Source organism: Apis laboriosa, unplaced genomic scaffold (genome assembly GCF_014066325.1).
Source record: "Apis laboriosa isolate Shangri-la unplaced genomic scaffold, ASM1406632v1 scaffold22_cov146, whole genome shotgun sequence".
NCBI classification, from domain to species: Eukaryota; Metazoa; Arthropoda; class Insecta; order Hymenoptera; family Apidae; genus Apis; species Apis laboriosa.
The window spans coordinates 346,528-359,707 of NW_025222414.1; the positions used below are offsets into that span (position 1 = coordinate 346,528).

The 13,180-nt window shown below is 37.3% G+C and overlaps 1 protein-coding gene across 1 annotated transcript in view; it reads left to right on the forward strand.

Moving 5' to 3' along the window:
* Nucleotides 1-13,180, forward strand: part of LOC122713107 (inhibitory POU protein) — a 38,392-nt gene that overhangs the window by 17,845 nt on the left and 7,367 nt on the right. The window contains exon 2 of the mRNA XM_043933260.1: nucleotides 6,174-6,230. Within this exon, the coding sequence (XP_043789195.1) occupies nucleotides 6,174-6,230 (57 nt within the window). The remainder of the gene's footprint in view (nucleotides 1-6,173; nucleotides 6,231-13,180) is intronic.

Genomic DNA, 13,180 nt, shown 5'->3' on the forward strand with positions numbered 1-13,180 from the left:
TGAGTTGAAATTTTCTACAAATCGAATTTCAACATTTGATTATTCGAAATTTCGAAATTTCTTTCGCGCAAATTTTCGCGTGAATTTAAAAGATTATAAAGATAGATAAAGTCGATGAGTTTATCGAAATTTTATACAAATCGAATTCCAGCGTAAACGTTTCGTTATTCGAAATTTCTTCCGCGTAAATTTTCACGTGAACTTAAACGACTATAAAAGTGGACAAAATCAATGAGTTGTCGAAATTTTATACAAATCGAATTCCAGCGTAGACGTTCCGTTATTCGAAATTTCGAAATTTTGAAATTTCTTCCGCGTAAATGAGTCAAAATTTTCTACAAATCGAATTTCAACATTTGATTATTCGAAATTTCGAAATTTCTTCCACGTAAATTTTCGCGTGAATTTAAACGGCTATAAAGATAGATAAAGTCGATGAGTCGAAATTTTCTACAAATCGAATTTCAGCGTAGACGTTATTCGAAATTTCGAAATTTTAAAATTTCTTCCGCGTAAATGAGTCGAAATTTTCTACAAATCGAATTTCAACATTTGATTATTCGAAATTTCGAAATTTCTTCCACGTAAATTTTCACGTGAATTTAAACGGCTATAAAGATAGATAAAGTCGATGAATCGAAATTTTATACAAATCGAATTCCAGCGTAGACGTTTCGTTATTCGAAATTTCGAAATTTCTTCCGCGTAAATGAATCGAAATTTTCTACAAATCGAATTTCAGCGTAGACGTTATTCGAAATTTCGAAATTTTGAAATTTCTTCCGCGTAAATTTTCGTGTAAATTTAAACGGTCATAAAGATGGATAAGTCAATGAGTCGAAATTTTCTACAAATCGAATTCCAGCATAGACGTTTCGTTATTCGAAATTTCTTTCGCGTAAATTTCTATTTTTCGCGTGAATTTAAACGAACGATAAAGCAGCACGATAAACGAACTCGATAAATTCATATCGATAAAGGCGCGTCTACTTCGTTGATCGAACGAACAAAAGTGATATATTTTATATACAATGCTTCAACTTCAACCGAACGAGACATGGAGATTTTTCGATAGCATACCTGTTTCATCTACACCTGCGTGAAAAAATGAAAAAGGAGGGGAGAGGGGAGGAAAAACGATGTTGTTGAGGGGGCGGAGATTGAATTTTTTTGAAAATGAGCTAATATCACGAGAACGACGTTTGTAGATAAACGAGGAGGAGTCGGCCAGGTTGTAGAAACTGCAACGATTAGATTTCGTGCGTCACGTGATGGATAACAATTACGATATTGCAACAACAGTAACAACAATGCTTTTTCTTTTCTTTTCTTTTTTTTTTTCTTTTTTTTTTTTTTTTTTTTTTTTATATCGATTCGAACGATAATCCCGGTATACTCGAGCTATTATTGACCATCGAATTAGCATGGTTATTATTAAATCATGCACGGGAGGGGAAAAGATAAACCGTTTCAATGACAAATCGTGGGAAAGGTGAACGCGATCCACACCACCGCCTTCACCCTTTCGAACTTTGCACACAAGGAAAATCGATCCTCCTCGAGATTTAGTTTTATTTAAAAGATGGATAATACGATGGAGATATAGATCAATGGTAAACGATTCAACACTATATTTTCGAGGAATAATTAAATACACGCACAATTACAATTCTATATAAGCGAATAAACTTCTCGTTGAAATCTTTTTCTCAAATTGATTCGTGTAAAATATTTTTTTTTTTTCGCATACTTTGCAAAATCTTTTAAAAACGTGGAATCAACGTAGCTACTATCGATAGATAAGCGAAACGAAGAGATAAGACGGCGTCAGTGAAATTTCTCGGAATTAGAGCGATGCGTTTTGCAGGAGGGAAACGATGCTCCTCTGATAACTTAATCGTATTCCGAATTAAAAGCAAAAAATCGGCTAAGGTAAAGAGTTGACTTGGGACCGCCTGAGAGGAGAGAAGCTCGTCTACGAATCAGAATACTGCATTACGAAATTTCATAAATTCTCTTTAGACGGCTCTTAGACGGTTCGCGCTCTCCGTCAAGATCCGTGTTTTTCACTTGAAATAATAATCAATTCGCGTGAACGTAAATTCTCATCCTCTATCATCCGCCTCCGTCTCTCCACGACATTCGACCCTCTCTCAACCGGTATTCCAACCCGGAATCCTCGAATCACAAGAACACAATTCGTAGATTCGAGAAACGAAGGAATCAGGAAAAATCGATAAATGAATATATATATATATCAAGAAAAAAAAAGTATATTCCGAAGCGAATGTTTAGAACGGTTCAAACGAATGAACCGGTGAATAATAGAAAATGGTAGACAGTAACTGTAAGGGAGCAAGTGTCCCCGATTATAACAAAAGTGAAGGGGCGAAGCTCGGCTCATTTGTTATTAACCAACGTAGCGGAGCGTCGAAGTGCAGAAAGACTCGGAACACGACTTCACACTTTGACTCGCAACCCTTGGTAAATTTAGTTAATTATCAGTCAAACTTTCGCGAAGAAGAAGAAGAAGAAGAAGAAGAAGAAGAGCAGCATCGCTTCCTCTCCTCCTCGTCCCCTCCCTCTTTCCCGGATGAAAAACTTTATCGTTTTCCTCTCTCCACCCATCCATCCCTCCCTCTTTATCTCTTCCCTATCCACCGGAAAAATTATCACAATTTTTCCACGAATTATCCCCTCAAAATTATCTCATCCAACACATTCCCCATTTCGATCACCCCCCTCTCGTTTACCGCCCGATTAATTTCATTTTCGAATCCTCCTTCGAATCTACATCCCATCTATCCATAATCAAACGGCCGCCAATCCGCACCTCTCGAAAATCCCGAACACCGATCGACCGACCGATCGATCGATCGATCGATCGATCCATCCTCCCCGAGCCACGATTCCGCGGCCTCTCCAGTTTTGCGGTCGATTTACAATCGTACTGGCCGATGATCAATCTGGCCGTGTTGTATCCTATCCGGTCGTACATCGGTCGATGCTCGATCACCCGCTTGTCTCCTCGTGGCAGGAGGAGGAGGAGGAGGGGGAGGAGGAGGGCGCACGCAGCGGCGGATTGCGTGGACCCGGTTACGCCGAATCGAGGATGCCAAGGAAAATCAATTAGCCGGGCAAACTGTTTCGACTGTGCGGCTGTTTGCCCGCGCTGGAGAGAGAGTCGTCCAATGTGTTTCGTATCTCGGAACACGGGATGTACGTATATATATGTATATATATATATATATCCCGCCCCCCTCTCCTCTCTCTGTGTTTTCACGTGGTACGCCCCCCCCCTTCCTTTATGTTTGCAACCGGCGCAGCCCGTGCCACGGACACAGGCATCCTTGTAACCCGCGCGTATATCCGCGAATATGTACATACGGGAACGAGAATTCGAAATTCTAGGGGAGATTGAAATACACGTAATAACGTGGATAAACGATGGATGAAAAGTTTTTCTCTTTTTTTCCCCCCTCTCCTCCTCCTTCGTAAGTTTTCCACGAAACAGCGGGCGATGGAAAAGGGTATTGCGAAAAGAATAGTATTTTCGTGCTTTTGTGCGTATATATAGGTCGAAGAAATATACTTTCTTTCTTTGTTTCTTTTTCTTTCTTTCTTTCTTTTTTTTTTTTGGAATAGTCGGTGGATTATCGAGGATCGAAGTCGAAAGGGCGAATCGGATTGATTGGAAATTGATTGACGAATCGATATCGGGTTTAACGAATGCGCGAGAATGAGAAATTGGCGGCTACGCGTCTCTGTGCGTGCACCCGCGCATGCGCTTGCGTCGCGTGTCATCGATGTTGTCCAAGCTTTGTATTTGCGCTCGATGCCGGTGTGCACAGCTCGAAGCAAAGCATACGCGATGCGTCGTCTCCTCGCGCGCGGACGTACACAATGCAGTTGGAGTGGGCGCGTTGATTGATGACATGTCCCCTCCCTCCTCCCTGTAAAGGGACGGTATAAAGAGAGAGAGAGACGCACACACGCGAATTCACGCGTGGCGCGAGTTTGCACAACCGAGTTTCCCCTCGAAAAATTTGCGAAACGCGGCCTTTTTTTTTTTCCCTCGACTACACAACAGCTTCGTTGTAAACATCTAACATAGGGCGTCCATTGTTGCCCTCTGAACCGTTGAATAATTGGTACACCCGCAATTTTGGCCTTCGCCGAACAAGCATGTATTAAACAACGTTTCGGATATAAACCGTGGAATAATGAACAAACGTATGATTATTCCATAGGAACGCGGCACGAATAACTCCGGGTTCTTTGATCTGAGCGGCTCGGTTAATCCCTTAAATAACTCGTCTTGCGTCCTACGAATGGTGAACAAACGGGAAAAAAAATAAAAAGAAGAAAAGAAATAGATAGATCGTTCCCTCGATCTTTTTCATCGATCCTTGAAACCTCGTCCATTTCGTGGCGAAAATTCGCAATGCCATTATCGATCAATCGCCTCGAAAATTTACAATTATCATTTTGATTGCTTGTATGTTTATCTTGCGTCCTACGAATGGTGAACAAACGGGAAAAAAATAAAAAGAAGAAAAGAAATAGATAGATCGTTCCCTCGATCTTTTTCGATCCTTGAAACCTCGTCCATTTCGTGGCGAAAATTCGCAATGCCATTATCGATCAATCGCCTCGAAAATTTACAATTATCATTTTGATTGCTTGTATGCTTGTTTTGCGTCCTACGAATAGTGAACAAACGGGAAAAAAAATAAAAAGAAGAAAAGAAATAGATAGATCGTTCCCTTGATCTTTTTCATCGATCCTTGAAACCTCGTCCATTTCGTGGCGAAAATTCGCAACGTCATTATCAGTATCGATCAATCGCCACGAAAATTTGCAATTATCGACGTATCATCTTGGCAATAAGACAAGCTTGGCAATAAGATGGCGTGAAATATTAAACATACACGCGGTGTATACATGTATGACGATTATGGCGAAATAAGTAAGCGAAATAAAGCGGGGATGGAAAAATTTGTGAGAGAAGGGATAATGAAAACTGTGGGTACGGATGGTGTATATGAAGTATTCATGCCAGTCGCGACTTTTATAATGACGCGAATCATTGTCATCGGTATCGATCCTTCCTCGAGCTTTCAAAATTGGCCGACGGTTTAATGAGAACGATATTGAATTACCTAATTCTGCCCTGTTCCTAAAATGACTCGTTTAATTTGTGACGCCGGCGTCGCGACGCCGGTATGGCCCGATTCTGTCAATCTTAGTGCCGCCCGTTTTAAATATACATATTACGCGATTGCCAGGAATAAAATATGCAGGCCAGATGAATATTAACCCCCGCTGACAGGTAAACCGCGTCGATATGCACGAATTTCTCTGTCGGCCAGGAGAAATATTTCGCCGCCGCCCCGGTTATCAAGGGAGGGAGGGAGGGAGGAAAAAGCGGATTTTCCCAATCTTTTTTCCCGGATAATCAATGAATATTTTCTTGGTATAATTGTGCGAAGATCGAAGGTAAAATTAAAAGTTTGCCTCTTTTTACAAAAGAGAATATGAGGCAAAACTTTGAGGGAGAAATTTTAGGGGAGGGGAAAAACAAAATGGAAAAAGGAAAGTATTTACATTTACGTGAAAATATATAGATCGCGTTGTTCTTCCAGTTACAGGAGGGCGAAATTGTTTTGAATTGGATATTTTTATCACGGAGATTTGTCGCGACAAATTTTTTCGATAATTCAGAGATATATCTTTATTAGAAACGAAATACGACGGTGAAAGATCTCTGTGAATATAAAAGTTCCCTTCCAAAAGTATTTAATATTTAAAACTGTCTAGTCTAGACAGACTATTGGGGTCAAAGCGTCACGTTGTAAAATCTTTCCAGTTTTCCATTCTCGGCTGGATTTCTAAGCGGTCGACACCTATTTCTAGGAGTCAATGACATTTAGATCGCGCGACGAGGATCCTCCGCGAATACGTTCGAATATATCTTTGCGCATCCCCTATATATACACGGATAAATATATAATTCATAAATAATTAATTAAACACATTTGTTAATTCTTAATAAGATTGTGCAGAAAAATATTATTACCCGGGGAAACAGATATTGTTAGAGAATAAGAGAACAAAAATATATGTTTTGGGAAGTGGAACGCTTAAAAATCGACAATTTTTTCGTTTTCCAGAGTCGTATATTGGAAGATGCCTCCATTATGTGCAATTCCTGGTCACCGAGGCATAACGTGAGTATAACTGACTGTACCTCTTAATAATTTTCCCCTCTTCTGAATCATTCGTATCCAAATCGTATCCAACTAATAATTCTACCAGCATGCTCACATTGTCCTTACCAAAAAAAAAAAAAAAAAAAAAAAAAAAAATGCCCCACGCGATTGCTTCACTCTCGAGGTACAATTAAAGCGGTGCGAGTGGAGCAGGAAGAAACAAAGTTGTGAACGAAGGGAAAGAGAGTGGTGTATAACACGGTTGGCTTTATACGAAACGCTCCCGTAATATTTATGGTTCGCGAAGCCGCGTAGTTACGGTGGGCTTGGCTGACGTAAACTCGCTAACTCGTGGTTACGATTATGGCCAGTGGTAAATTGATTATTTAGATGTACGATGAGGTGGCGCGGGATAGTTTGAGTGCCGTAAAAAGAGCCACGCGTCGCTTACGTTGTTCCCGCAAATATAACAACGCCCGAGCACAAAACGTTTCCAACCAACGCTTTCGTCGTCGAGCAACTCTTGTTTCCTCGTGGCCACGTTTCGTTCACGGAAATCTACGGTTAAAAAATTTCGAGTGATTCAAACGTATTCACTGCTCACTGCTGAAAGGAAGCGTAAGAAGGGTTCTTTGCTAGGATCTCCGTTTCAGACGCTCCGTTGACGTTACACAATAGTGGAAGAGCTATAATTTTGAATATTCAAAATTAAAAAATTATGAAGTTACTGGAGTTTGAAATATTTAAATGAAACTATCTATGATGATATTTAGATTATTTGTATACATTCAATTATTATCTACTCAAATACAAATTATATTATTGTTACAAATTATAAATTGATGCAAATGTATAGATATAAATATCTGTTGAAAAAAAGTATAAGAAGGATTCTTTGCTAGGATTTCCATTTCAGACACTTTGTTGACATTGCATAGAAAGATATATAATTTTGAATATTCAAAATTAAAAAATTATGAAATTATTGGAATTTGAAATATTTAAATGAAACTATCTATGATGATATTTAGATTATTTGTATACATTCAATTATTATCTACTCAAATACAAATTATATTATTGTTACAAATTATAAATTGATGCAAATGTATAGATATAAATATCTGTTGAAAGAAAGTATAAAAAGGATTCTTTGCTAGGATTTCCATTTTAGACACTTTGTTGACATTGCATAGAAAGATATATAATTTTGAATATTCAAAATTAAAAAATTATGAAATTACTGGAATTTGAAGTATTTAAATGAAACTATCTATGATGATGTCTACATTATTCGTATATTCAATTATTCAATTATTATCTCAAGTATTTAAATACAAATTATATTATTGTATAAATTATAAATTATAAATTATAAATTAATGTAAATGTATCTTTGCTAGGATCTTCTCTTCAGATGCTTTGTTGACGCAGAAAGAGCTAAAATTTTGAATATTTAAAATATATAAAGATTATGAAGTTATTGGAATTTGAATTATTTAAATAAAATTATCTATGATGATGTCTAAGTTATTTGTATACATTCAATTATTATCTTAACTACTCGAATACAATTATATTAATAGTACAAATTATAAATTCTAAATGAATGTGAATATATATCTTTGCTAGGATTTTCCTTTCAGATGCTTTGTTGACACAGAAAGAGCTATAATTTTGAATATTCAAAATCATAAAAGTTATGAAGTTATTGAAATTGAATTATTTAAATAAAATTATCTATGATGATGTCTAAGTTTGTATATATTCAATTATTATTTTAATTACTCAAATTACATTTATAAATTATCGTTACAAATCATAATTACTCTATATATATTACAGAGAAATAAACAAATTTTAGAATACTCTGAATTCTATGCCCAATGCACAGATATTGATTAAAAAATTTCAAGTAATTCAAACGTACTACTGCTGAAAAGAGGCATAAGAAGGGAGGATACTAAATAGAAAAGCTATAATTTGAATATTCAAAATCGTACAAATTATTTTCATTTATCAAGTACAATTATTATCCTAACTACTCGAATTACATTTATACAAAATTATATTTATAAATTATTGTTACAAATCATAATTAACCTATAGATATTACGACAAGTAAACAAATTTTAAAACACTCTGAATTCTATGTCTAATATATAGATATAAATATCTACCGTTCATTGTTGAAAAGAAGAATCCTTTGTTAGAATCTCCATTTCAAACCATTTGTCGACATTTGTTACATAGTCGAGAGCTATAATTCAAATATTGAAAATCGTAAAAATTATTTTCATTTATTTCAAGTTACGTTAAGATAATATATCCAATTACTATCTTAACTACTCGAATACAAAATTACATTCATAAATTAAATCGTTACGAATTATGAGAAATAAAGAAATTTTTATGCATCGAGGTTTATATAGACATAAGTTAGATCGTCGTTTCGGATCCGAATACACGTGACGAGTACCAATGAAAGATAAATACTTCTTTCCACCGCAGTTTTTTGAATTGCTTGTGCTTGCTCCATTGCAGTTGTCTTTTTCTTGTTCCAAACATTTCTCAGCACCATTTGTATAGAAATTTCTTCTCTTATTCCGTTCATTGTTACCATCTACTTTGTTTAATTGATCAAATGTAGTGTCATTTTCACTAGTTTCAGAATTCCCATTATTCTCACTAAAGTCATTTTCATTACTTTCAACATCTTTATCTCGTGAAACTTATCTAAACTTATCCAAACTTAAAATAACGTTCATTCATTCGTGTATATCCTTTCAAAAAAAAAAAAAAAAAAAAAAAAGGAAAAGAAAAAGAAAAAAAAATTAAAAAACTAATTCGACAATTTCGTCTATCTATCTATACCCATCATTAACCCTATCCCCTACATGTAACGCGAGCGCATCCATTCCCATCCCATTTACACGTACGCATGCATATTAACGGCCGCGTATAGCCGCACACCCATGGGCATATCCCCGATCGACGAGCGAAGTTGGCGCGGCCGCCCGGCTACTTTGCACCGCAATCTCGCGTGTCGCAATATTTCATGTCGCAATCTCGAAGCATTTATCGAATGGTAATTTACAATACAGCGCAATACGGCCGCGTTTCCCTCGGCCTTTCCATCAATAATACACCGTTAATTGCGTTATCCAATGAACGGCATCAATTATTAACCCGAGCGGGCAACGAATAAAGCTCCGGCCGGCTGGATGCAGACGTATCCTGCAGCCGCTGCCTGCTTCCTGCGGGCAAATATCGAGCCCGTTACGAATTTGGAATCGTTTCTAAATCGATAAGGATGGATCGTGCTCTCGGATGGGTAGCGTCGCGTCGTCTGTGTCGCGGTGAAATCCCGAATTTGATCGGAATGTCGACAAGGACGGGGAGAGGGGGGAGGGAGGTTATAATATGCTCCATCCGTCCATCGACCAGTGGTTCTTCTTTGCTTGTGCTTGCTCCATTGCAGTTGTCTTTTTGTTCCAAACATTTCTCAGCACCATTTGTATAGAAATTTCTTCTCTTATTCCGTTCATTGTTACCATCTACTTTGTTTAATTGATCAAATGTAGTGTCATTTTCACTAGTTTCAGAATTCCCATTATTTTCACTAAAGTCATTTTCATTACTTTCAACATCTTTATCTCGTGAAACTTATCTATCTTTCGCCTTCTTTTCGCGAGAATCTTGGCGTATAAAAATTGGTTGAAGATCGTTGAAGGGAAAATTCGTTGGACTCGATCGAGGATGAAAATTAAAATTATAAAAGAGACGTTGTTTTGAAAAATTTGATGAGAAGATTTGATGAGAATCGGAGCTTTGGTATCGATAAATTATGCGGATCGTGTAAAGGAGACGAGCAATTTTGCAGGGGAGGGATAGATGGAGGAGGTTTGAAGCAACGCGTGAATTTCTCCTAGAATTGAAATTTCTATATCCGTCTTTTTTTCACGGAGTTTTTTTTCTAGAAAAAAAAATATTCAATAATTAAATCTTTAGAGTAAAATCCAACTAAAAAAGGAAAACCACATAAACTCAATATTGTGAATATAATGAATAAATATCTTTTTATTGGATAAATATAATATATCCCATAATATATTCGTATATCTTGAATTCCATTTATATAACGTATAAATCTACCAACACATATAAATATTAATGATTTAAATATCGCATGAATAAATAAATTGCAAAAATACTAATTCATTAAATCCTAATGATATTATTCTTATTATAAATCCTGATTGTCTTAAAGTTGAATAAGAACCACTGGTCCTAGACAGACGGTCCTACTCCGTCATGCAAGTGTTAATTCGTACAGTCTGCTGGTTTTCGTGCGAGACACCAGATTTTCTGGAAGAATTTATTTATTCATGCGTCAGACTGCTCCGCGATGTAGGTTATCGAACGGAAATAACGTAATTGTCCCATTTCGCGATATCCGTTGGTCCGACGGTCCGAGACCGGTTCTGCATTTAGAATCGAATAAACCGTGGCTAACGTTTAATCGTTATTCTCGAGCGAATATTATCGATCGCTCATCTCATCCCTACGAATCAATTGTAAACGATCGAGCATTCTTTTCTTTTCTTCTTTATTTTTTTTTTTTTTTAAAGCGCTCGAAATTTATCTTTCGAGAGCGAAGAAAGTTGGCTATTTTTTTTTTTTTTTTTTTTTTGATCGAATGAATATTCAACGGAGAATTAACGGAAGATTAAAAGGAAAGAATCTAAAAAATAATTTTTACCGTTAACATTTTGATGATTGATACGGGGGAAATTGGAGGGAGGGGGAGAAAAAAAAAGGAGGAAAAAAAAAAGTCAATTTCCCTTGCATTACGTATTCTCCCGCGCTGAATTCTTTATCGCCTTTATTTTAAACCTCGAGCCAGTATTCGATTGCTGAAGCGCAATGGAAAACAGAACTACACGCATTATATAGTCATGAATGTGTATGTTATGTTGAACTGCATCGAGTTGTGTTCCATTCACCTTAGCATTCTGGCACGCCTATTTTATTTATACACTTTATTTCATTCTGACAATGGCGGTTTACTCTTTTTCAATACGAAACATCCTGCATAATGGATAAAAAAGTGGATTGCATCATGGGATGACGGATAGAGCGGTGAAAAACTTTAATGAATATTTGTCGTCCGGGACGCCGCTGCTGTCCATTCCATAAAGAATCACTTTATAGTTTATACTTTTGGTACTTTCGCGATTCGATCGATTCGTTCACCAAATTTCCGTTCCAAAGTTCGAAAATCCCCTTTCTATTCCTCCTCCTCTCTCTCTCTCTCTCTCTCTCTCTTTTCTTTTTTCAAAAACAGACAAAAGTTCGATAAACAAACTCGAAAGATTTCTTCTCCCCGTTTTAACGCTTTCGAGCTCGAACGAAGTTTTAACGCATTTTCAAATTCATCATCCGCTTGCGCAAACTTCAAAACTACCCCCTTCCCTTCGCTCGACGAAAAGCGAAAAGAAGGGGATGAAAAACGAGAAGAAGGAAGACTCCACTCCTCCTCCCCTCTCCCCAAAAAAAAATAAACGTTCGCAATGGGAAGAAATTATTTTATTCCCGCCTCGGTTCACGGGACGGACGCAACGTCGTTACGAGCTTAATCATTTCCTCGCCAACTCTCGCCGAGCGGATAAATTACGCGGGCCGGTGGTGGGGGGGCGATAATTCAATTGTAATTGGCTAATCTCGAACGCGGTGGAGGACGCGTTGAGCGCGTGTGGTGGGGTCGGCCGCGGGCAGCTCGGAAAAATGACTCTATTAACGACCAGGAGGACCCACTGAATCGTGGGGGGGAGACGGAAGAAGGGGGAGTCTCGTAGAAACTTTGCCAAACAACCGCCAACGAGCTGCTAACTACGCGGGTAACAAGAGCAATCTGTATCCGTTCCTCCGTATCGTCTAGCCCCTTCCTTCCAAGCCTTGGAAAAACTATATACTGTGTGTATATATATACAGGGTGTGCGGAAAGTACGGAGAAGTTGTTTCGAAGATCGTGGAAAATTGAATGATAATAAAGTAAATAATAATGAGAATGGAGGTTATTTTATTCTTCTACTTGATTTTTTAATCAATTGTTTATCGTTTCAAAAATGTACATTCTGTTACATTCTGTGTTCTTTTGTAAAGATGTTCGAACAAAAGTTTGTTGCGTAAATACGTTTAATCTACGTATATTCTATATGCCTGGAATAAATATCAGAAGAATGAATATTTCTAGAATTTTCGAACAGAATCGAACAGAATCGATCGGCGAACAGAAGATCACCCTGTACATTCACGTACATACACGTAGCACGGGGTTAAACTCTCCCCAAAACTGGAACTCTTCCTCCGCTCTTCCTCGAAGAGAGAAACGCAATTTAGGATTTATTGTCCTGTTAAAAGTTCGTTTAGGTAAAGCATTCGTCTCCGTGAGCAGTGCCATGTATCACGCAACGGATGAGTTAAGTATCTACTTCATCCTTTCCAGGGTTGCCGGATAATTTAACGCCGGATAATCTTGCTCGTTATCTTCCACCATAAATAATTCCATAAATAATTCGTTCATCATCGTTCTCCATCGCGAATAATAAGAGATATTGAACGAAAAGAGAAGAGAAAAAAAGAAAACAATGAAAAAAATAATTATAACTCGAACTAATCCTAAGTGAACGAAGAAACGTAATCGTGTCGTTTCTCGGGATTAAAAGCGAGGTGCTCGATAAATGGCAAAAAAATTTCTCCGTGCACGAGATAAGAGGAAAAAAACACGGGGAAGAAGTTATGGAAATTAGAAAAAAAAAAAAAAAAAAAAAAAAAGANAAAAAAAGAAAAAAGGAAAAAAAGGAGAAAAAGAAAAGAAAGGGGAAAAAGGAGGAAAAGCGACGGTGGTTCAGCAACCTACGGATAGATAGACGGTAGGTACACGTACGTCGACAAAGACACAAAGT